At 45.1% G+C, this 25700-nt stretch overlaps 1 protein-coding gene across 2 annotated transcripts in view; it reads right to left on the reverse strand.

Moving 5' to 3' along the window:
* Cd247 (CD247 molecule) overlaps positions 1-25700 on the reverse strand; it is a 79235-nt gene that overhangs the window by 6677 nt on the left and 46858 nt on the right. For both annotated transcript variants that reach the window (XM_013021856.1, XM_013021855.1), the window contains exons 2-4: positions 2884-2987; positions 1901-1957; positions 1131-1211 (exon numbers count right to left, since the gene is read on the reverse strand). In XM_013021856.1, the coding sequence (XP_012877310.1) occupies positions 1131-1211; positions 1901-1957; positions 2884-2987 (242 nt within the window). The remainder of the gene's footprint in view (positions 1-1130; positions 1212-1900; positions 1958-2883; positions 2988-25700) is intronic.

Genomic DNA, 25700 nt, shown 5'->3' on the forward strand with positions numbered 1-25700 from the left:
CATCTACTGAGGGGCATCTGGGTTGGTTCCATATCTTAGCTATGGTAAATAATGTTGCAATACACATAGTTGTGCTGGTAGCTTTAGTATGGTCTTGTTTGTAATCATTCGGGTAAATGCCCAAAAATGGGGTTGCTGGGTCATAGGGAAAGCTCTATGTAGAGTCTTTTGAGGAACCTCCATACTACTTTCCAAAGTGGCTGAACAAGTTTACACTCCCACCAACAATGCAGTAGGGATCCCTTCAGGCCACATCCCCTCCAGCATCTGTTGTTATTAGAGTTCTTGATTATAGCCATTCTAACTGGGGTGAGAAGGTAATCTCAATGTTGTTTTGATTTGCATTTCTTTTATGGCTAGAAAGGTTGAGCATTTCTTCATATGTCTATTGGCCATCCTTCTAGAAAAGGGGTTTTGTTAACATGCAGAGGAAGAGCCCCTAACTTCATGCCCCTCCCCACCACTTCTGGCTAGATCAAAGGAGAGAAGAGTAGAGGTTGGAGGATGGGATAGGAAGGTCAAGTATATATATATATCAATGGTTTCTCCTACTGGCCCTGTGCTCAGCAACCCACATGCAGCACAGAACCTAGAGGCTCTAGATGTGGGCTGGATGGGCTGAGTGACCAGAAGCACTGTGGACCACTGGGCAGCTCTAGGCAGTGCTGTCTTTATGTAGAGCAGTCTTGGCTCTTTTTTTTCTGAGTCCTGCTCCTCTGCTCTCCCCCTGGCTGCTCCCCTCCTCACAGGTGGTGTAGACTACAAATCTGAGAGAACAGAGCCACTCAGAGCCACCCCTGACCATGTTCTGGAGGAGTACTCAGGACCTTGAATACCTTGCCCAGTGATGTTAACCCCTTGTTGTATTCCTCACCATCAGATCTCAGGGCAGATGATGCCACTGTGTGTATATCTTGGGTGGCCAAGAAGTAGTAGGGGACTGAACAGAACTTAGACATGAGGGTATATTCATACCCTCATAGAACAGAGCCAAGGAGGAAGGAAGAAGAGTAGCAGTGGATCTTGCTTAAGCCCCACACCTAGAGTCTGGATGTGTGTCTTACAACGGATGAGGAACCACCCCCTCAAAGTCTGCCCACATGGCAGAGGCAGAAAGAAACTTTCCCTACCTGCTTTCCTCCAATCTCAGGATCCAGGGCCCGCCTCTTGTCCAAAATGTCATATTCCTCCCTTCGTCCTAGATTGAGCTCCTAAAACAGACAAGAAAGAGGAACTGCAGGATGATGGAGCCAGCTGGACTGGAGAGCATGATTTCCTTCTTGAAGGCTCAGAATTAAAAAAAAAAAGAGCAGGAACAGAAGCAGGGGAATGGTAGGGGAGGTAGTGGTCCATCTTGTCAGAGAATCTCCCAGAAAATGCAAGATGCTGTCACTGAGCCATAGGAAGGATCCTCAAAGCCACCAAGTGCTTCTTTTAATATCTGTGGATGTATCTAATAAGTTAATTAATATAACATGTCCCACTAACAAATAGAGAAGCCGGGGCTTCCAGAGGGGAAGCAGCTGGACCAAAGTCCAATTGCATAGATGTGAGGCTTTCCTCTTCTGCTGTGAAAACTCTGAAACATTCCTTCTCCATCCATCTCTAACATTTGCAAATTTCTGGGTGTTGGGAGGATAAGGGGAGGGGGTGTCACTAAAGGCGGGGCTATGCCATGCTTTAAAACATTAAACATGGGGAGCCCATGCAATTCCCGGAGGCGGACAATTGCCATCCCCATTTTACAGCTTAGAAAACTGAGCTTGAACTAGTCATTGGGTCACAGGGCTGATGGCTGCAAACCAGACCCTACAGCTGAGGCTGTAGAGATTCCCTAGGTCGGTCCCCAGGACAAGCCTGCCCTTCTTCCTGCATGGGTCTCTGGAGCAGCAGGACTTACATTATAGAGCTGGTTCTGGCCTGGCTGGTAGGTGGCAGCCTCTGCACTGGGGCTGAACTGCAAGAGAACAGACCACCACACATTATAGCAAACCACAGTGGCCAGGGGACCCCTGGCCCACAGATGCTGCATGTGTGCTGCTGGGGTGACAGAAATCAACTGTCTTCTCTTCTGTGCATTCACAAGCTTTACCCAGGATGGGCTGAAGACTTTCCTTCCCACCAGTGCCAGCAAGAGGTTCAGGTCTTAGGGTCTGATCTTGAGATCGAGTGTTCTCCAGGGTCCCTTTCCCTAGGGACTCACAGGACACAGGTGAGGCACAAAGTCCTGCCTCCTGTCTCTTGACCCCTGGACTGGGTGTTTTAAATGCATCCATCATGAGTCCAATCTTCTGCTCTAGCTCAGTGACACTGAGCTGAAATTCTTCACGCTTATTTAGTGTCCTGGGTTCATATCCAGTCCATGCCACCTCTGCGGAGAGGGACTGCCAGGTCTTTCACAGTCACAGGTCAGTAAGACCTGTCCACAAATAAAACTGTATACCAGGAAGAAATGGGCTAGGATGTGGAAGTGGTGATGATCTCCCACCTCCACCTACCCCAGGCCCAGCCCCTTAAAGTAATCCAGAGCCTTCAGGCTCCTGGTAAAAGCCAGCATTCTGACCAATGCTTTCATTTATACATGGGGAAACTGGGTCTTGGAGACAAAGACTGACATGGCCTTGATTAGCAGCTGGACCTCAGGACTAGGACGAAGTTTCCACTCCGTGCCCTTAATTGCCTAGTGCAGCCCGTCCCTGACACTTGGGTGTTCACACAGGGAGACAGCTGGCTCAGCCAGATACTCCACCTCTCAGCCCACCCATTTGCACTCTTGGCTGTCCCTGCCTTACCCCCGATGCTACAACTCTCCAAGGTCAAGACACTCCTTCACTTCAGAGTGGAAGAGCCTACCTTCTCCCTCTGGAACCCAGGGGCACCCACCTTTGCTCTCAGGAACAGGGCAGTGATGATGACACCATAGATGAAGAGGATTCCATCTAGCAGGTAGCAGAGTTTGGGATCCAGCAAGCCAAAGCTCTGTGCCTCTGTGACAATAGATAAAGCTGGTCAGCCAGGCCCAGGTGACAGGAATCTGTTCCTACCACCTCAGGGCAACCCTATGACTGACAAGGACATTAGATCCAATCATCATGCCTTAAAATGACCACAGCCTGCTTCACCCTACCTTATCCCTGCCACCTTCTGAAGACACCTAGCTTGCCCCAATGGCAATTTGATACTAAGTGGGTGCATAGAGCGTGGGAAGAACTGGGGGGGGGGAGGGGTCACTAAGAGGAAAGTGAAGGTGTCTCCCATGCATAGGACTTCTGCCTCAGGGGTCATAAGAATCCAGCTGTGAGCTCTCCAAGTTAACCCCAAACTCCGGAAAAATTTTGGGAATATGCCTTGGACCACTGGCGAGTGTGACTCTGGAAGCAAGCACACAGGGAGCAAACAGGACTCTGGGGACTAGGAAGCGGGCTCAGAGACTTGAGTGAAATGATCTTAATGTCTAGTGGTTAATCAGGATAGAGAGAAGAAGCAGGTCAGTTCTCACCTCCCAAAGCCCTGCTTCCTCACTGCCAGGTACTCACCCAGGATGGGGGAAGGGTCTCTGGTGTTGGGGTTCCCTCTCCTAGGTAAGAGTTTCCTGGACAATAGGCAGATTCCTCCCCACCAGGGCCTGAACTCTCTACTCCTGTCCTAGCTCCATGGTCTCAGCTCAGCTCTCCCCACCTTGACTCACTCACTGTCCTCAGGGTACACCTGTTCTTCTGCACTATTGGCTTTTGTGCGTTTGTGCAAGCTGCTCTTCTTCGAGTCCCCTCTCCACAGCCCTGCCATTAGGTAAAACGATTTTTCAGCTCAGAGGATACTCAGCTTAGCTTCTCTCACTCCACATATTGAGGTCCCCTAATAATGGACTGCCTTGTGCACATTTGCCACACTGTAGTTGGCTCTGGAGAACAAAGGGTAAAGGAATAGTTACCAAAAATATGCTCGTTAAATAAAAGAATTTTTATTTGAAAGATCCCAGACAAGTGAGTGAGGAGCTGCAGACTTGGGTCTTGACTCTACTACTGCCAGTAAGTGTGCTGTAGCCCAACCTGTAAAACAGGGTTCATGCAGTATTCTTTGCTAGTCACCTGTGCCTGGAAACCACAAAAGCCCAGAAATCTGGCTGCCTTTCCAGAGTGTGTCTCCTGATGTATGGACGCCCTCTGGTGGCCACAAAGGGCTTAGGTTGGGGCAAAGGAAATAGGCAATAGACCTGAGTACTTGGGTCAATAAAATCATTGTTAGATCCTCCTGAAAGCACCACCCAGACAGCATCAGGGAGAACTGTAGGGTTGAGCACACAGTCTTAATAGGCAACCCTGAGTCCCTGCAGCTGTATTCCCTAACACCCTCTGTCCTGGCCTAACACCATTCACTCTCCCACGAGAGCTTTCTCAACTTCCTTCAGTTCCTGGCTCAGCAACCATTGGTGATGCAGCCTCTATTTAGAAAGTCTAAACTCTGTCCAGGTATGTTAAGGCTCAGTCTTTCCAGTATAGGCCCAAAAAACCCACACCTTTTTGCCAACTTGTTCCTCCTCCTCTTCCTTTTACTCTTCATGCTTTCTTGATCACACAGGTGTTTTACGACTCCAACCCCATCCTGTTTTTGCATGAACTGTTCCTCTTCCACCCATGGAAGTAAGAATCCTGACCTACCTACCTGGTACTGGGGGAAATTCAATGGGATGATTGAGGTACATAAGTCTGTATCCCATAAAACACTTCACACATATGACTCACCAGGACTCAGATTTCCCTCCCTCAAGGCCTCAACTATTTGAGACCTGCGGCTTCAGTTTTTCCTCCTCTTTTACCCCTAACATCAGAGTGCAGAGAACAGGGTGGACCATCATTAAATATCGTAGAATTTTTTGGCAATGAGAAAAGTGTAGGGCCCTGGCCCAAGGCTTACTGTTGTCTGCTCTGAGGAGTGTTGGAAACAGCAAATGACCCAAGATGGTGGACTAAGGCCCCTGGGATGCAAGCCCATTTCCAGAAAAGACACTAAAGCTGGAGTGATTTTTGTTTTTGTTGTTTGTTGTTTGTTTTCTATTGGTACGGGACTTGAATTCAGGAGTGTAAGCTCTATCCTTAGCATATTTTTGCTCAAGGCTAGCACTCTGCCACTTGAGCCACAGGTTTACTTCTGGCTTTTTGTTGTTTAAATGGAGATATGAGTCCCACAAACTTCTCTGCTGGGCTGGCTTCAAATCATGATTCTCAGATTTCAGCCTCCTGAGTAGCTAGGATTACAGGTGTGAGCCACTAGCACCCAGTTGCTGGGGTAGTTGGGTTTCTTTCTTTCTTTCTTTTGTCTTTTTTTTCTTTTAGGGCTGGAAAAATGTCAGCAGCAATTTATAGGCTGGTTGAGATTCATAGAAAGGGCTGGGAGAAAATCGCTGTGTTGCCTGCCACATAAAATGAGAACAGAAAAATTACTGGACAGTAAATTTCAAACACATGAGAAGGAATATTTCTTTGTGTTGTGCAAAGTCAGCGCAGCAGGGCAGGGGAGTTGGGCGCCTCCTGGGGATAAGTAACTGGGACTCGTTTTTCTTCCTTTCTTCCTTCTGAAAGAGCAGCATAGTTGGTCATCTGACCAATGACAAATGTGTGGGTGGCTAAGGAAAGGATGTTGGCTCCTAGTAGGGCACACTCTCCTCAGTTGGCTGTGGCTGTGCCTGAGAGAGATCATCCAGAAAGTTCTATGCAAAGAATCAACACATTGATCAACAACTCATTGATCAAATATTTGATAATCGATCAAAATGCCCTCAATTGGGCCTGATGGCTTCTAGTATGTTCTCTATCACTTACTAGCTATGTGGACTTGCAGAGTCTGGGCCTCTGCCTCATATCTGTAAAATCTACCTTACTTTCTTATCTTAATGCTTTGGCTGGTGATTTGTAAACAGCAAGTGTCTGTTTCCTCTGTAAGGACAATGATGCCTGATATTCAGGATGGGCCTTGGGTGCACATGACTTCCTGGGGGCTTATGGCTTAGTACTGGCTGCCTTGACTAGGTTAGAGGCTCAGAAGGTAGAATCAGCAGCAGGAGTACCTCCTATCCCTTCCATGTTAGGATTGGGGAACAGAAGCTAGCCAGGTTCTCCAGCTCATGACCTTTCAGGAGAGTGTGACAATTGTGTCAGATCATGTATGTGTGAGAAGTGCCAGGCACACAGGAGAGTGTGGGCATCTGAGAGTGCTTGATGCAGCTTCCACTTGCATTCAGTGCACAGTTCAGAGGACTTCTCCCTGGTTGGATGTGGTTCAGTACTTAGGGCAAACCCAAACAAAAGAGTCAGAATTATCACCAATGCCTTCAGCAGATAACAACAGAAGGTTCCAGAAACTCTCGAGCGGGGAAATTCCTGAGAATATGGGAAGCAAGCTTTCTTCTCTCTCTACTTGTCCCAGTGACTCTGGGATTCTTCTTATCCAGAGAGCTTCTTACGTTTTTTTAAGACATGATGGACATATCTTAAATGCCTCCAGTGACAAGGAGCTCAGCACCTGCTAATCAGTTTTCAGAGATTAAAAAAAAAAAAAAAAAGATCTGGAGTTGGAAGTGGGCTCAGGTAGCAGAACACCAGCCAATGAGCAAAAGCATCACATACTGAGTTTGAATTCAAGTCTTGAACAAAAAGGAAAAAAAATCATTATCTTAATCTCTCCCTTTACCATTTTAGTACCCCCAGGGTCTTGCTGCTGCCAGCCCCACCCCCAGTCTCAAACTCAATTGATGATAATATTGCAGACTAAGAGTTTAGAAAACAGGAAGTCATGTGTTCTCAGGAAGGCAGTGGCAGCAGCTATGGGAGTGTCTGTGTTGAGCAGGGTGCTAAATATGATGCCAACCCATTACCTATAGCATCAAGGACATTCACACCCTCCCCCTGAGGGGCTGCTGACTTTCCTTGAGCAGTAACTTTCACTGCAGCAGCAAAGATAGAGGCTGGACACACAGAGAAATGATAATCCCTAGTTGAGAATTTATTCTGTGCCTGCCTGGAACCACATGTGAGTTTTGCTCAAGCTTCCAGTGAGTCTTACTTTACAAATGGAGAAATCGAGACTCAGACTCAGAGAAGATATTACACTATAACCAGGCAGTTCCATAGTTTATATTTTTCCTTCCTTCCTTCCTTCCCTCCTTCCTTCCTCCCTCCCTCTTTCTAGACTCTTTCTTTCTTTCCTTCTTTTTCTTTCGTGGCACTAAACTCAGGACCTCCCACTTGCTAGGCAAGTGCTCTACCACCTGAGCCATACCTCCAATCCTTTTGCTTTTAGTTATTTCAGATAAGGTCTTGAACTTTACCTGAGCTGCCAAATGATCATGATCCTACTACCTCTGACTCTTGAGAAGCTAGGGCCGCAGGCATGTCTCACCATACCCGGCTATAGCTGAAGTTCTTAACTACCACTTAGTACTGTGCTTGAGGACTTGCTGGTCCTCAGGGCTGAGGAGGGGTTCCCAGGCTGTGGCATTCTCCATGGTGTCAGATTCTGTCAGGTGAGATCCTGGATACCTTCCTTCTTTCTTTGAGGCTAAGAGGCCTCAAGTAGTATGCACCTGCTGGCAGGAGGTGCATACTACTTGCTACCAAATGGAAGGTCAGGGCACCTGGGTCAAGGCCGACAGTAGCTGACCTACCTAGTGACACCCTTGTCACCTTAACCTGAGAGCAACTCTGAATAATCAACTGGTGCCATATAATACGTTCTTATCCCCTTTCTCAGTGTTGGGTTTCATACATTCATGTTGTAAAGTTGTCTGATCATGACTCACTAGCAATTATATGTTTTCTTTCATTCTCTTTCATTCTCTTTCTTTCTTTCTTTCTCCCTCCCTTCCTTCCTTCCTTCCTTCCTTTTTTGTCAGTCATGGAGCTTGAACTCTGGGCCTGGGCGCTGTTCCTCAGCTCTTCAGCTCAAGGCTGACCACAGAGCCACTTCTGGTTTTCTAGTGGTTTATTGGAGATAAGAGTCTCACAGATTCTCTTGTCTGGGCTGGCTTTGAACCACGATCCTCAGATCTCAGCCTCCTGAGAAGCTAGGATTACCGGTGTGAGCCACCAGCGTCTGGCTTAATTATATATTTTCATAGACAAAAATTCCAAAGAAAGAGGGAAGGAAGGAGATACTTGCTTTCTTAGGGGCAATGGATTGTGGGCCATCATTTACCTTCTATTTATATTTCCATTGAAATTAACATGGTTTCTCAGTATTTAAGTTTTTTTCCCCCTGTGAACATTATCCGATTTCCTTTTTGTTTATTTTTTATTTTATTTACTTAGTGCCAGTAAAGAGAGCTTGAACTTAAGACCTAGGTGCTATCCCTTAGCTATTTTGCTCAAGGCCAGCACTCTACTACTTGAGCCACAGCTCCACTTCTGGCTTTTTCATGGAGATAAAAATTTCATGGACTTTCTTGCTCAAGCTGGCTTTGAACCACAATCCTTAGATGTCAGCTTCCTGAATAGTTAGGATTACAGACAAAATCCATTGGTACCGAGAATTTTTTTTTAACTTTTTCGTTTTTAAAATATAGACTGGTTCACAAACTTACATGTCATCTTTGCCCAGGGAACAGGCCAATCTCTATATTGTTCTCATTTTATATGTGCTGTCAAAGTAAGCACTTAGTATTTTCAAGTAAATCAATTGTTGAAAAGCAGACGAAAAATTTAAAATCACTGGTAATTTAGCTTTTAAACACAGCACACTAATATAACATCTGATTGTCTCTTAAAATGTTATTCTTTGTTTATTTTTGCAAGTCTTGGGTCTTGAACAGGGATTGGGCACTGTCTCTGACCTTCTTTTGCTCAAGGTTAGCACTTTATCACTTGAGCCACAGAGCCACTTCTGGCTTTTCTTTCTTTCTTTTGCTGTTGTTTATTTGGTACTGAGGAATCGAACCCAGGGCTTCTTGCATGCTAGGCAAGCACTCTACCACTAAGCCACATTCCCAGCCCCATGTTTGCTCTTTATAAATTGTAACCATCCTGTATAAAAACTTTTTGTCCTAAAAAAGTGCTTTTATTCAGTTTCTATCATATTATTAACATTTCATACTTTGTATATTTATACTTCATATTTCACACTACTTCACAATTTTACTGAACAACCTTTAAGAGCTGTCTCAAAATCATCCCAGATACATACAGACACACACACACACACACACACACACACACAAATATTCACAGTTTTCTCTGCAGACCAGCCAGGAGAGGGAAAGTTGGGAAGAAATTTATGTATTTTGCATTTTTTTAGTGTGCTGCATGAAATCCTGCAATAGTGTGCTGCATTTATAATCCTAAACAACCACACAAAACCAAATGGTGTGAGCTCTGAAATACTGTGTGGCGTGTACAGCTAGCTCAGTTCTGGATGATGTGAAACAAAGCACCGGGCCAGTGGTTCCTGCAGCAAGGCTCCTTGGCCGGGGCTGGTATGTTTCTGGTGCTGACTTGCAGGTACGTGACAGTATCTCGGATATCCAGAAATGTTCACAACACTGGTATATGGGAACATGATTACCCATATGTGTGTCTACACGTGTCACGAACACACGCATTTTTATGACCACCCAGTGCCATAGGAAGGAAACTTGACTCCAGACTTGAGCACCAGCAGATTCCCCCCCCCCCTCGTGACATAAGATGCAAAAAGTCCACAGCCACCGAGTCACCCCCGCTAGTCCCACGCAATCCTGGACATGGAGACTCTTGACGCCCCGCAGGTTTCTGGGCCTGGGGGCGAGGGGCGGCTAAGGCGGCCTCGACAGTGCTGGGGAGTCAACCCGCCAAGCAAGCATGGAGGCTCACCTGCGGGCCTCCCTTAGCTGCCTCCCCCTGGGACGGCCTGTCTCCTCCGGCCGCTTCCCGTAGAAGCCCCTGAGGGCGGCGGCCCCATCACTTGGGGCTCCTCCGACTCCCGGCCGCGATGGCCCGCAGCGAGGTCCGCGCGCGGGCGGCGGGGGGCGAGGGGGATGGGGCGGGACACCACGGGCCATTTTAACTTTCAGACAGACGCAGATCCCGCCTGCGATGAACAACTGACTCGGATCTTGCTCAGCAGCTGACCTGGCCGCCGGGGAAGAGGCCGCCCGCCTTCCCAGCGGGGTCGGCCCCGCGCCGGTTAAAGCCCACTCGGGGGGCGCTGCGCTATGTTCTCCAAGCCCGAGTTCGCCGGACCGCAGCCCAAGTCCCCGGCCAAATCCACGTTCCTGCTACGCTGCCTGGGAGACCCGGGAAGGGCCGCGGCCCCGCGGCGCCCACGCGCCCGCACCGCACCGCGCGCTCCCCGGCGGAGACGGCGCGGCGCCCCTCCCTCCGGCCCGCAGCCGCCTCCTCCCCGAGGTTTCCGGTCGAACTCGGGCCCGGACGCTGCCATCCAGAAGCGGATTACCGCCGGTGATCGCTGCTCTCCAGGCCCGGGTTATCGCCCGTGATCTCCCCTCTGAACTGCGCGCACACTTGCGGCCGCCCCCACGTGCGGCGCGTTTCGCCCGAACCGCACCGCCCCCGGAGCCCCGAGCTCAGCAGGCCCGCGAGGCTGGAGGTTTCCTCGGTGCCCTGAGGCCTGTTTCCTGATATCTGGGAGGTCGGCTCGGGTGTCCTCCCAGAGAGGCAGGGAAAAGGTCCCCGGGGAGCCTGATTGGGGTGCGGACAAACATCAGGCCAAGGCCAGTCCGTGCACACGCGTGTCCCCCGGGGTAGGGAAGCGAGGAGGGGCTGTCTCCTCTTCTAGAGTGGGGAGGGTGCTCTGTTAGGCCTCCTCCCCGCCCCCCAGCCGCCACCCCCCACCCTCCACCCCCAGAGCGGAGGTAAGCCCTGGGGGGTCTCTGTTCTCACAGGGGGACTCCAGGTGGCGTCAAACCCTTCACTTTCAGAATTAATCTGCACTTGCTTTCCTTTCGAAACCCAGCTGAACACTGACTGGGTTTCAGGGCTTTCCTGACACATGCCCCAGCAGGTGAGGAGCCCTGCATTCATATTCTCTCTCTCCCCCTCCCTCTCCCTCTCCCTCTCCCTCCCTCTCTCCCATCCCCCTTTTCCTCCCTCCATCCTTTACTCATTCCCTCCTTCCCTCCCTCGCTCCCTTCCTCCCTCCCCTTCAGCTGGGAAGTTCCAGGAACATGAGCTGTTATTGCTAGTGCTAGGGTCTGTGAGTCTCCCACTCATTTGTAGGAATGAGTGAGTGTTCTTTTTTCAAAGTTAATTGGGTTATATTTCTGGCTTTTCAGACAATGTTGTTCTTACCACATTTTTCACTAATTATTTGATGACAAATCCATACTTATTAAAACAGAGGACTCTACAAGGCCTGGATGACGTTTTATTCTTGGTTTTCAGTCTCCAACTAGCCAGCATACCATAGGTGGCCGCATGTAACAAATACATAAATGAGAAAGGTTGGTGAATTTTGGCCTCTTAGACTGAGCCCAGAGTGGACCACTTCCTCTCATCTTTCTGTGTTTTAAATCCAAAAATGAGTGTGTGTGTGTGTGTGTGTGTGTGTGTGTGTGTGTGTGTGTGTGCTGTTGTGCTAGTATTAGTTTTGAACTCAGGGCCTCACTCTCCTTGGCATTTTCTACTCAAGGCCAGCACTCTACCACTTGAGCCACACCTTCACTTCTGGCTTTTGCTAAAAATTGGAAGTAAGGAGTCCCTCAGATGTGTCTGCCATGGCTGGCTTCAAACCTTGATCCTCAGATCTCAGCCTTCCTAGAGCTAGGATTACAAGAATGAGCCAGCTTGAACTCAGGGCATTGCACTCTCACTTGGCTTTTTCACTCACCTCTAGAGCTCTACCACTCGAGTATGCCTCCAATTCCCCAAAAATGTTTGAGAAGAATAAACTATGACAAAGAGCCTTATGTCTCTGATGTGAAAGAGAAATAATAGTGATCCTCAGGAAAAGCTACCCGTGAGTGCAGCGAGGAGAAGAGGCAGCTAGCTTACCACCTCACCCCACCCTGGCCACCTTGGGAGACTGGCTTCTGAGCTCTGGAATCTGCTGATCCACCCAGAAAGCACAAAAATTCAGCTAGGTCTTTTGTTAGAGAGTGAGAACATCTACAGCTGGGGGCTGCAGCACTGCCAGAGCCAAAGCTGAAAGAAAAATCTTTCCTGGAAGTGTGTGTTAGTTTGGCAACCCTCAGGTCCTCGGCCCACGCCCTGCGAGTACTCGCTTGTGACGTACTTTAGTTCACGTGGATCAAAGACCCCACAAAACCTGCAGTGCCTGCAGCTGTGGTGCTGGGGACATGAGAAGGATGTGGGCGATTGTAGGCTGGGAGACAGCCTGCCAACTCGCCACCTCCATCACAGGGCTCTGTCCCAGGGGAAGGGGAGCACAGTGAGTCTGCCACACCCAGCCTGACTGCCCACAGCTTGAGGGGCCCTGGTCATGGCACTGCCCTATTATTCTCTGGTTGTCCTCCTCGTAACATGGTTCCTTAGGATGTCTCACTGGATGCCAGGGATGGATGAGAGCCACTGATAGCTCCTGCAGCATCCTAGAGCTACTCATATTGATTGGAAATCTGGATTTGTATGTGTAGACATCCTCATGCAGAGAAGAGACTGGGAAAAAGGAAAGCAAAATATTAACAGTGGGTTAGCCTCTGGCTTGTAAAATTGTTGGTAATCAAGGTTTTTCTTTGTGCCTTCCCTTAATTTTTAAGTTCTACAGTGTGTAAGAATATATACTTTTGGCTGGGCACTGGTGACTCATGCCTATAATCCTAGCTACTCAGGAATCGCAGATCTGAGGAACATGGTTGAAAGCCAGCCCAGGAAGAAAAGTCTTTTGAGAATCTTATCTCCAATTAACCACCAAAAAATCTAGAAGTGGAGCTGTGGCACAATTGGTAGAGTGCTAACCTTGAGCAAATAAAGCTCAACACTATCCAGGCACTGAGTTCAAGCCCCAGGACTGGCACAAAAAATTATATGTGTGTCCACACACACACATATATCTATAATTTTGAAATAAGAAAACAAAATCAAAGAACAATTTTGTACCTTGTATTAGCCTCCCTTCTTCCAATCCTGATCCTCTTCATTCTCAGTTGTACTTTGTGTCAATGGTTATGTATACTGCTCTGTATTACAGCCAAGAGAGAGAAAGAGGCAGCTGCAAGAAAGGATCTTGGAGTTTAAGCTTTGTTCTGATCAGTTCAAGAACTAATGGAAACCCATAGGAGAAGAGGAGATTAATCATTATGGTAAAGTGCAATGACGCTTGAGACTCTGCATCCATTAGCCAGGGATCAACCTACATGGAGCCCAAGTCCTATATACTCAAGGCTTTCTTCAAGCCCTGGAGGATGATCGGAGAGCATAGCTCCTCATTTAATTCAACCCATGGCCATTTTCCTTTCACTTCCCAGGACAAGGACCAAGTTAGGGTTTAAGGGTCACCCATCAGCATCACTGGAGCCTATCCCCAAACACAGCATGGTGACAGAAGAGGTTCTGTTTGTGAGGCAGTGAGGTAGATGAAGCAGTTGGACCAGTGTAGTGGTGGGAACAAGGTCTGAGCAGTGTGGACAGTAACACTTTCCAAGCATTCAGTGCTTCCTGTGAAGATCTGTGCTCTCCATCTAGTAACCTTCCTCATCACCTTGCTTGTGTCAACCTATCTTCAGGCCAATGCACCTTCTGTCTTAGATTTTCTCCATTGTCTTCTCCTTGCTTTTCTCCCCAATTATCTCCTACCAGCCTTATTTTTTCCTCCATCATCTGCTCTTGCTCCTCTCATCTTCCTCCCCTGCCTTTTTTTTTTTTAAATCAAGTGGTCACTGTCAGTGTTTAGCCTGGGTGACATGCTGCCTGGCAGCTTTGCCTTAAAGATTTGGGGGCTGTTCCATTTCCTTGATCCATATCTCTGGAGGACAGGCCATCACTGGGCCATTCTGGCAACCCTTCCTGGTATCTGTGTGCAGATACCACTTACATGGCCACTGAGCCTGAGTGGCTCTTGGCTGTTTAGCATAGAAGGTCACGCTCTCTGATCTGCTGCTGGAATCATCCAGGGAATTGCAGTCAAGTCTGCAATGTGATCTACGACCTGGGGCCAGTAAGCCTTCCTGACTCCTCAGACAGGTCAGGTACAGAAGGCTAACTAAGAAACCTCCCTTAGCATGGCAGACTTTTATATTAAGCATACCAGGATTCTCCCAGCTAGTTGTGTTCATTCTTGCCTCCAATCCAACTTCAAATATCCAAGGCTCTTTGTATGGGGAAGCAAAGACTTTAGAAAGTCATCCCTTCTTTGTTCCCTTTTATTTCTTCCCTCCTTTCTTTCCTTCTTTTCTCTCTCTTTCTTTTTTATTTTTGTGCTAGTCCTGGGGCTAGAACTCAGGGCCTCAGCTTTTTTGTTGTTCAAGGTTAGCTCTCTACTATTTGAACCACAGCTCTACTTCTAGCTGTAGTTCCAGGTGGTTAATTGGACTTTCTTGCCACGGCTGGCTTTGAACTGCTGTCCTCAGATCTCAGCTTCCTGGATTACAGGTATGAGCCACGGGTACTTGGTGTCTTTCTTTAAAAAAGAAAACAACAACAACAAAAAAAAAACAGAAAAAGAAGATAGGGATGGTAACACAAATTCTTAAAAGTCCACTGGATTACAATTTGCATCTCTTTCTCTTAATTCCAGTTTAGTGGGAACTTGAACTAATTTGTGCTAATTTTTATAAGCTGAACATTAAATTCAAAGAGTATTAGCCAGGCACTAGTGGTTCATGCCTGTAATTCTGAGTATCATGGTTTCAAACAAAGCCAAAAGACTCTTATTTCCAATTGCCAGCTGCAAGCAGGAAGTAGAGGTGTAGCCCAAGTGGTAGATTCTTAAACCTTGAACAAAATAAGCTAAGTGAGAGCACAGGCCCTGAATTCAAGTCCCAGAACTGGCACAAAACAATGATTCCGTTCATATAACTAAATGAAGTCTTTAACCATGTAAAAGAAGAGACTCATCAAAATGGTTGGGTTGAATCCAAATCTTCATATACTTATTACCTAAAACTGTTCATGTTTGAATTAAAAATCAGCAAATTCATTTGGCTAGCAGATTTTCTTTTTTTTCTGTGAGCACTGTGTCCCACAAATGTGTAGGGTGATTGCCAGAGATATGGTGAAGAAGTAAAAGAGTTTTTATTTTATTTTATTTTATTTTTTTGGGTCCGGTCGTGGGGCCTGAACTCTGGGCGTGGGCGCTGTCCCTCAGCTCTTCAGCTCAAGGCTAGCACTCTACCACTTGAGCCACAGTGCCACTTCCGGCTTTTTTCTTTTTGCTTATGTGGTGCTGAGGAATCAAACCCAGGGCCTCAGGCATGCAAGGCAAGCACTCTACCACTAAGCCACCTTCCCAGCCCAAGAGTTTTTATTTTTAACAGTTTGCAGCTTTAAGAAGCACATAGCCCCAGAGATGGCCTTCTCATGAGTTAGACAACAAAATACCCCCCAGAAATCCTGGCGCTGGTTAATAAGACACATGCCTTTAATAACTGTCTCAAAAAGAAGTCCTGTAGTGGAAGGTGTTATGTGTTTGGCTGTGTGTTATATTTCTGCAGAATGTGCCAATTGTGGCTGGTAGCAATTGTCTTTTCAGTGGGTAACAATAAAACTGTCTTTTAAGTTCTTTTCCTTTGAGGAACCTAATTTATAAATGGAAATAGAAGTTTATAGTTTCCCCCAAGCAGATGCCAGTCTCCTTGAACTACAGTCGCCCGGGGATTGCAAAGGCGCTCAGCACAAAGCTGCAGTTTCTCTGTACTTCCAACCTGGACTCCATAGAAGGCAGTTTATTTATTTCCCCAGTCTGTGTTCCTGGCAGGCTTTTTACAAACACTTAGCTCCAAATAGAAGAGGCTGCCTCAAAGCTGCGTAGTGTGTTACGAAAGCCCTAGTTTCTCTTCAGGTAGGATAAATTCAGCTCTACTTCTGACTGCTTGTCTTCTGAGAGAGGCTCAGACACTGTCCCTGGAGGATGCTCCTGGCAGAAGTTGCTCTGAGGTGGTAGGCTGGCTACGCTGAGCCTGGATGCAGGCTCCTAAATAGCTAGAACTCCCCACAGCTGATTTTTGCTATCTTGGTTTTTACTAAAAGCAGAAAGCTGGATGAGCAGTGTGAGTGAACAAAAAGTGGGAGGAAAAAGGCAGACTTCGGCCTGCACTCCTTATTCTAGAAGCTATGACCCAAGAGTGATAGCGCTAACCCCAAACTCCAAGTGTATCTCAAAGACATCATATCTCAAGTACAAGAAGCCAAGAGAAAGAGTAGCAACACAAACAGTTACTGAAGAACCCAAGATTGCAATATTTCTCTGTGATACTCTGCAAGAAAAGCAGGCTTACTGTCATCCATCTTCTCTCTTTGTCTTCTGCTTTTCTCTTCTTTCCTCCTCAATCTCCCTGTCCATATATCTCTGCTGCCCCTTCTTTCTCCCTTTAAAAGGCTTGTCCACACATATTCACAGGCCTCCCACGCCTTGCACACTAGCCTCCATTGGACATCAGGCCCCTTAGAAATCCCGAAACAGCCTGGTGCCAGTGGCTCATGTCTGTAATTCTAGCTACTTAGAATCATCAGCTGAGATCTGACAACCATGGTTCAAAGGCAGCCTGGGCAGAAAAGGCTGTGAACACTTTTCTCTCCAGTTAAGCACCCAAAAGCTAGAACTGTGGCTCAAAGTGGTAGACCACCAGCCTTGAATGAAAAAAGCTACAGGACAGGGCTCAGGCCCAGAGTTCAAGCTCCAGTACATGTGCACATGCACATGCACATGCACATGGATGCATATGCACACACACACACACACACACACACACACACACACACACACACACAGAGGGGGGGAAAGAAAAGAGAAGAGAAAAAGAAATTCCAGATGAGTGGGCGTCTCAGAGATTTCTTTTACTTCTCTTCCTCTTCATCTGTATTATTTTCCCAGCTCCTTGGAACTGTGTGACCAGGAAGAGAATGAATGGGTTTCTCTGAAACATTTGGGAGCATCCATTTATTTCATGGCAGCAAAACTTATTTATCTAGCCCAGACTGCCAGAAAACTCTGAGCATCTAGTCATTTGGAGGTCATTGATGACTGGCCATGCCCTCTCCATATTTCTCTGGCTACAGTTAAAGCAGTTCTTTGAGCATCCAGCTGGGTGATATTAACTCCCTCTCTTTCTCCTCTGCTAATTTCAGTGCTCAGATGATACATGGCTGGGTCCGTGCACACACTCCTGACGGCACTTGCCAGGGAATATTGCTTTTTTGGACTTTGACATCAGCTCCAACTTTGAGAGGAATTTAAGTGATATTTACTGCATAGAAATTCCTTGTTGGAGCTTTGCTCTTCTGGTTGAGCCTGCTGACAACACAGCAGATTTATTCTGGCATCAACTAGCTGTAGAGATGGCAATTCAGATATAATTAACTTCATTGGAGGCTCGAGTGGCAGCTTTGGAATTCCAGTCTCAGCACAGATCTCATTATTAGAGCAATCATGGCACTTAGGGGACCTAAAATTAAACAAATTAGCCAACAGAAGAGGCCTTCCCCTTGCATATGTTTCTATTTGCCAGAGTTAACATTGCCTTTAGAAAGAAAACAAAAGCCACTTTGTCTGTAGACGGACTCAAGGTGCTAGCTCAGTTTATGTATTAAAGTCAAGTCCATCTTTGTATTGCATTACATTAGTGTATGTGTGTGTGTGTGTGTGCGCACACATGCGTGCACACTCGTGCATGCCTAGGAATTTAATTCAGGGTCTGGACACTGTCCCTGATCTTTGTGCTCAAGGCTAGCATTCTACCACTTGAGGCACGGCTCCACTTTTGGCTTTTTGGTCATTAAATGGAAATAAAAATCTTAAATACTTTCCTGCCTGGACTGGCTTTGAACTGTGATAATCAGATCTCAGCCTCCTGACCAGTTAGGATTACAAGTATGAACCAACAGTGCCCAGCTACATGAGATATATATTTTTTAATATTAGAATTTGGAACTCGGAGAAATTTCCATTTTGAGATAACTTTAGAATACTGTTTTGTTTTATCATCTCCAATTCAAATACAGAAAATATAGTTCAACCCAGTTTCATTTATGAGGGAAAAGATTTATTTATATATACACAGAGAGACATGATACATACAAATATCAATACAAATACATGTATAGATACATACATATACAAATTAATATTACACACATGCATATATATACACACATACACACATATGTGCGCCATGCAGCAATTTTAATTTCCTACAAGGAGCTGTTAAGTCATGCCAACAGGCTAGAGTACTTAAATTAGCCAGTTAATATGCAAAGGCATCTGAGGGTCTAGCTCTGGTTCCACAAGTACTTTATCTTTTTCTGCTTCCAGACCACAACCCACAGGCAACTGCAGATTTATTACAAATGCTCATTGCAGCAAACTCTCGCTTCTTAAAATTTATCATGGGTTCCAAGTTTGTTAACAAAGATTTGCCATTTGCACCTAGTGAATTTCAAGGTTAGCATCATCTGCTTTACAGCAGCCTTTAATTGACTAAAACCTTAGTGAATGACATGGCTGGGGAAATAAGCCTTGCAGTTTTCTCCCTTCTTTGACAACCTGAAAACTCCCATCTCTTGTTTAGAATGTTCTAAGGACATTCCATAGAGGAATTTTGTTGGATAGTTTTGTTGTAATGTTATTGTGTTTGTGTGTGTGTGTGAGAGAGAGAGAGAGAGAGACAGAGACAGAGACAGAGACAGAGACAGAGAAACAGAGACAGAGAGAGAGAGCATATTATGTTGGTGCTGGGGCTTAAACTGAGGGTCTGGGTGCTGTCCCTTAGCTTTCTTGTTCAAGGCTGTCACATTACCACTTGAGCCACAACTCTGCTTCCAGCTTTTTGCTGATTAATGAGATATAAGAGTTTCAAGGACTTTTTTTTTTCCTGGGCTGGCACTGAACCTCAATTCTCAAATCTCAGCCTCTTGGGTAGCTAAGATTAAAGTCATGAACTACCAGCTCTTGGCTTTGTAATGGTTAATTACCACCTTGCAACCTGCAGACATATAGGAAATGTATTGAATGTTTACAAGTCCTTCCAGAGACCCTGAAGCATGGTCTAATTGATGCTTGGAAGGAGGGAGGTGAAAGGATTCAAGGCTCAGAGCTGGTTGACAGGCCTTGGCCTTGGCCTCACCTAGTTTGAAATTATTATTTTGGACAGGGACAGTCCTAGGATTCTGCTTTGTTCTCAGATTTATTTGTCTGCTTATACATCCCTTGTCATGCTCTTTCCAATCCCCAACCCACTCAGATGAAACCCAATAGAATTGCTCATTTTCCAGTGACCTAGGGCCACTGTCTGGCCGGTTTAATATTGGCATGGTATGTTGCTGGACTATTTCCCACTGCAGACACTTCCTCATTCCGGACATTTAGTAACAAATCTCAGTACAAGAACCATATTACATGCCACAGTTCTCCAATCCCCTTAGCCAATTCATAATTGACTTTTAAATCATTTAGTTGCAAAAGCAAATAATAACAGTTCCACCGTTCAGTAGCTAATAAATTCTAGCTCATGAAAACTGAGGGAGAAGGTTTAGACCATAAAAATTAAATATTTATGTAGATATTACACCCATACTGGTATAAATGTGGCACATTCACATACACACACACACACACATGCACACACACATTTTAGGCATCACGTTTCATTTTTAATTTCTTATGTGATAGAAAAAAAAAGATTTCCAGAACAGAAACAAAAAAGAAAGGAAGATTTATTACCTCCAAATTAATACAAGAAAACATTCCTGTAAGAGCCATCCCCCTACCCTAGTAGCAGGGGAAAAAAGATATAAAAATATTGAATTGACAAAATTATCTTTTCTCTAGTGTGAGTAAGGTGAGTTAATATCCATAAAGAACTCTGAGCTCTCTCTGCTGAAAGATGCTCTATAATACCAAGCAGTATTATAATTTATTATTGAACAGAGTCACTTTTTTCATCTAAGTCATTTTTCAAACCTCTCAGAGCTCAGGCCCCATTTGGAGGGAGCTCTGACAGCGAGCCAGAGCATCTCTCCCAAACATACAGCAGCCATCCATCAGATTAACGGGATGACTCCTCAGCCAGCCTTTGAGTACGCAGACAGGATCTCTTTCCCAGCCTCATTCTCTGGCTAACCTCAGTGACCACTCCAGATCATAGAGGGCTTTCTGCCCTCTCTATCTTGTTCCAAATAAGGGGAAATCTAGGCTGAGACACCTCAACTTTTTTTCTCTGTTTCCACTACTAGCTGTGCCTTCTCCTACATGATGACGAACTGTTCTCCTTTGTTTTTTTTTTTTAAACAAATCTCTCTTTTCAGTAAAGCAGTCTCTTTTTGATGGAGGTCTTTTGCCAGCTGAGCCCTTGGTTGGGGGGGGGGCGGGTGGTGAGAAAGAGCCAGGAAAATTACGAGTTCTCTTTCCTTCTCAAGAGGGGACAAAACCTCACTCTGCAAAGCAGAGAAGAGGCATCTGCAACAGAAGTTCTCACCACTGAAAACTTATGATCTGGTTTTGAAATCAATCTTAAGAAACAAAAAGTTTGGCAAGCTAAATTTATACATTTGCAGAACTGAGTTCCGGGTTTAAAAGATCCAAATGTGAGAATTCATTGGAGGGTCCATAGGATGAATGAGGCAGAACTGGAAGTTTTGCTCATTGACAAGATCCTGTTAAACATTTAAGGGAATGGAGAAGAGTGGAGACGAGCATTGAGTTCTCCATCTGATGCTGTGTACTGCACACTGCTTCCCAGTATGTTCAAGTTGTGATTGTGGATCTTGATGCAACGAACATAATCATTAAGAGTGTCATAAGCATCCAACCTGCAGTTTAAAAATTGGACTAATTTTGCTATTCATACATGATTTTGTTTTCAATCTTCTCCCCACTTTTTAAAATTCTAGTTGGGCCTGAAAGGAGAAGATATGAAAAAAAAATGTTTGGGCAAATAATCTGAGGATTTAGAGCAAATAATTCCTGAAGTTCTTTTGACTCTTCTATTAGCCATGACAGAATGCTTACCAAGTGCCTCTTCTGGGTAGTATGTGGTCACTGGCCCTAGATCTCCTTGATCTCAGCCTCTCCCAGATATTTTGGAGAGATTTATAAGTTGAGATCTGGGTATTTTTTTTTCTAATTTTCTCAAACTACTTCTGTAATCTTGTGTGCTCATTCTCAGGTATTTATGCTTTCAGCCCTAGCATTTGTACCTTCAGTCCCAGCTACACCCTGACGTCCAGCCTGAACCATACACTCTGACAGCTGTACTTTGGTCTCAGAAAACTTGTTTCTTCCCTGTAAAACCTATTCTTTCTAGGGCCTTTGTGTTAGATTGGGAAGAATTTGATTTCTCAACTCAAAAAGGGGGGAGAAAAGTATTTTTTTGGTTGTGTTTTTTGTTGGTGGTGGTGGTCATAGGGCTTGAACTCTGGGCTTGGGTGCTGTCCTTGCGCTCTTCAGCTCAAGGCGAGTGCTCCACCACTTGAGCCACAGCACTACTTCTGGTTTTCTAGTGGTTTTTATTGGAGATAAGAGTCTCATGAACTTTCCTACCCTGGCTGGCTTTGAAACTTGATCTTCAGAACTCAGTCTCCTGAGTAGCTAGGATTACAGGAGTGAGCCACTGGTGCCTGGCTTAAAATGATTTTTTTTCTATATGATGCTTATGGTTATAAGAGTAAAAATGATAATTATTTAAAATTGGCCTTGGTAGACAGTATGTGGAAAATGAACTATGCAACTTGTGGGCAGGAATGGGAGGAGGATAGGAAAGCAAAGGAAGGGGTGACATTGCCCCAAAAGAAATGTACTAATTACCCAACTTATAAAATGGTAACCCCTTTACAACATTTTAATAATAACAATAATATTATAGTCATTAAAAATAGGAAAGTATGAATGACCAAGAACATCACTGCTCATATGTAATCACTATTAACATTTTGCTAGGTTTTCTTCAAATGTTTAATATACCTTTAATCTATAGTCTTTTAAACTATTTTTAGGCATTGCTATCTATGTTTACTTAGCTACACTTTACTGTTAGGAATATAAATCATTGTTGACTTTTAATGTATTGCAATAAACATGTTTGAACATGGATATTTTTCCCTCTCTGAATATTTCCTATTTTCTTTTTCCCTTTTTCCCCCACTGCTGGGGATTAAACCCTGGGACTCATGTATCATAGGCAAGTGTTCTATGACTGAACTATACACAAAAATTCTTCTGATGTTTTCTTAAGAATAAGTTAAAACTTGTGGAAATAAGTAGCCAAAAATGAAAGAAAAAAATCTGACTTACTTTCAACAGTTCTCACGCACACCAGGCATTATCATTAAATAATAAACTACAACGAAACAACACAATCTACCCAGTAAGCAAAAAAAATCCAAAAAACAAAAACCCCACAAAATCTACAGCCAGAATCTGATTTTAAAATTTGCATTTGATTATTAATAATGTCAAGCATTTTTTCATACAATTTCATCACCATGTTTCTCATTTTATGAACTGTATAGTGATTAGTTTTGCCCTTTTTTCCTTCTGTGTATTTCTTATAAAGTGATCTAAGTGCATGTTACATCCTGGAGAATAACCTTTTCCCTAGCTTCTGTATTGTGAATATTTTCCCTCTTTGCCATTTCCCTCTTATTTGGTATCTTTGACACATAGGAACTGAAAGTTAAGTGGCCTTTTTGGGGGGCTTCTATTTATATCCTTAGAAAAATCCTTATTTGGGAATCAAATATATATATATATATATATATATATTCATAGATATTTTTCTGGGAGTACTATTTCCAATGATGTCCTGAAAAAACACACAAAGACAAATTAAACAATGTTTCAGGCAGAAGCCCAAGAAGGCAGGATTGTAGCTATTGCTAAATGCCTTTTCTTTATATATGCACACATGTGCGTGCACACACATATAGTACATGCCCACGGGAAAACAACTCTAGCAAAACAGGCTTTAGCTATTTAAACACAGTCAAATTTCATAATTTTATCACCATGATGACTCTTTTTCAGGAGAGTAATAAACAACAAAACCAAGACTGATGCTTTACAGCCAAGTTACAGAGAATGTCATTATATACTTCTTATTAGGATTTATTATCTTTAAAATCAGATACTCCTGTAACTTGAGCATCTAATTTACCAGTATTCTTTAAAGAAGTAAAATCTGGCAGGCATGATTTAAATGTGTATATTATTATGTGCTGCTTAACAACAAGAATACATCTGAAAAAAATGCTTTGCTAGTCAATTTCATCCTGTGTGAACATCACAGCATGTGTGTATTTATACAAACGAAGACCGCCACTGCCTTATGGGACCACTTCCTTGTCAGACTTTCCATTAAGTAATACCAGACTGTTTGAGGGGAGCAGGGGTTATTTGTTTTTGTAGCTAGGAATTGAACCCAAGACCTCACTGAATGCTAAGTAGACACATTGAGCTATCCCACCCTGTCTCTTGAGTATTTTGAGGGAGACAGCAGCCATCATGTCAGATCACACCACTCTCACATCATACCTCTGTGGCTTGGTTGCTTCTTGGTTTAGTGCCCTGCCAGTCCTCAAGAGGATTCTTTGTGCTGCCTGCACAAAGGACCAGTGACCGTTTCCTGGTGCATGGAAGCCCTTGGCTCTGGATTTTAGTTTTCAGTGCCCCTGGCTGGTCTTCTCCGCTAACCTAATTGTTTCTACCTCTCAGTCCAGTCTCAGAGGTGCCAGGTGTCTGCTCCTCTGGCATTGCTTGTCTGAGTTCTACACACAAGCCTCAGCCCTTTAGTCATAGGCACTCTCTTCTGAAGCCTTCCTCAAAAAGCAGTCATTACATATTCAGATTCCCTCCTACAGTCTCTGGGTGGCTCTGTCTCCTAAGGAGGCCAACTGCTCCCAGCACCTCCGTCGTCTTCTACCTGCCATCTCCTCTGTCTTTCTGACAACTGCCTCCTGAGAGTAGCTGCATCTGGACATGGTATTGCCAGCAAGCATGCTTCCCTACACCTGTGAGTGAAATGGTAAAAAGAGAGGCAATGACACATTTAGCCTTATACCAAGTCTTCACAGAACTTCCTTCATACTCCTCCCCAAATAGCCTTTACACAATGGTAAGTTATGACCCTCCTTCCAAAGAAACAGGAAAGAGTTACCCAGCCCTTTCACATAGCTGGCAAGCTCACTCAGAGCTAGAAGTCCCAGTTCTGCTCTGCTCTTCCATGCACACAGCCCTGACCTCTCTTGAGTCAGAACTCACTTGTTCTGCAGGAGGATGCTGTGTGTCCAGTCAGCATGTAAGAACTCCCTCCTGAACATTCCTGGACAGGGAACTTCCAGACTTTGTAGAGTTATGTCCTGGAAATGGAACTCCCTGCTGGAGACAGAAACCTGTCACTCCATCCCTGGGTGGCTTCATGTATCACTAGCCTCCTTGTCACGCTGACCCAGACTATCCAGCTGTGCCCTGGAAATGAATATACTCTATGTCGTAAGGGGAAGCCCCTCATGTATCTGAAGGTTTTTCTTTGCCTATGTCCTTTTGGTCTTCTAGATCTTTTCTCGAAGCCTCATGTTTGTTTCTGAAGGACTCTGTGTAGCTCATCCATCCTCCAAGAGATTAGATAAAGCTTTGTGAACCAGAGCTAGCCCCCAAATCTCTGTGATTTAGTTTGCAAGATAAGTCTTCCTAATTACAGATAGATGGAGATATGAATGCCGCCATTGCCCTCCTCTCCTTCACCTGGCCCTGGGTCTCAGAGTAGGGTTAGGGCTGGGGAAGGGGAAACAGTCGCCAACAAGCTGTTGCCTGAAACTTAATGTTAGATTTTAATCTCTTTTCCCCTCCCTCCACCCACCCACCCACCAACACAGTCAACGCATCCTGAGACACCTGCTTGAGTGGGGGTGGGGGTGGGGTACAGCCATATGAGGTAAAGGGTGTCACAGGCTTACTTGCTTGATGTCTGAGGAAGAAAATTCTACTCCTAGCCACAGAATCTAGCTGGAACTTCAAAGGGATCTCTGTCGGTAGCAATGGCCAGGTAGGAATAATGAGAATCATGCTCAGTGAAAAACTGGCTTGAGCCCAGGTTTATGGGGGAAGGCTCAACTTCATCATACTCAGAGCATAGACACTCTCAGAGACGACGGTGCTTGTGCCAGGATGGATTTGACAGCCAACAAGAGGAGGTTTACGATATCACAATAAGAGCAAAGTTACACCGATAGGATACAGAACGGCAGTATAATAAAACGCTTAAATACATTTAAGTCTGTACATTCCTTATAATGCAAAAACTTCACTTTTGGAGAATGCTAGGGAATTGAGTGTTTGCTTCAGTTTTTGTTCAGATTTTTACCAAATCTGGACATAATAGTGCACGACCTAGTCCATACCCCAGGAGCCTGAAGCAGGAAGATCACAAAGTCAAAGCCAGGCTGTGCTACTAAAAAGTTCTTCTTTACCTGAAAATTTTCCATTTTTATTATAAAATTATTAAACATGGGGCTGGGGGGCTCAGTGGTAGAGCGCTTGCCTTGCATGCATGAGGCCCTGGGTTTGATTCCTCAGCACCACATAAGCAAAAAGAAAAAAGCCGGAAGTGG

This window comes from Dipodomys ordii, unplaced genomic scaffold (assembly GCF_000151885.1).
Source record: "Dipodomys ordii isolate 6190 unplaced genomic scaffold, Dord_2.0 Scaffold57, whole genome shotgun sequence".
In the NCBI taxonomy this organism is placed as follows: Eukaryota; Metazoa; Chordata; class Mammalia; order Rodentia; family Heteromyidae; genus Dipodomys; species Dipodomys ordii.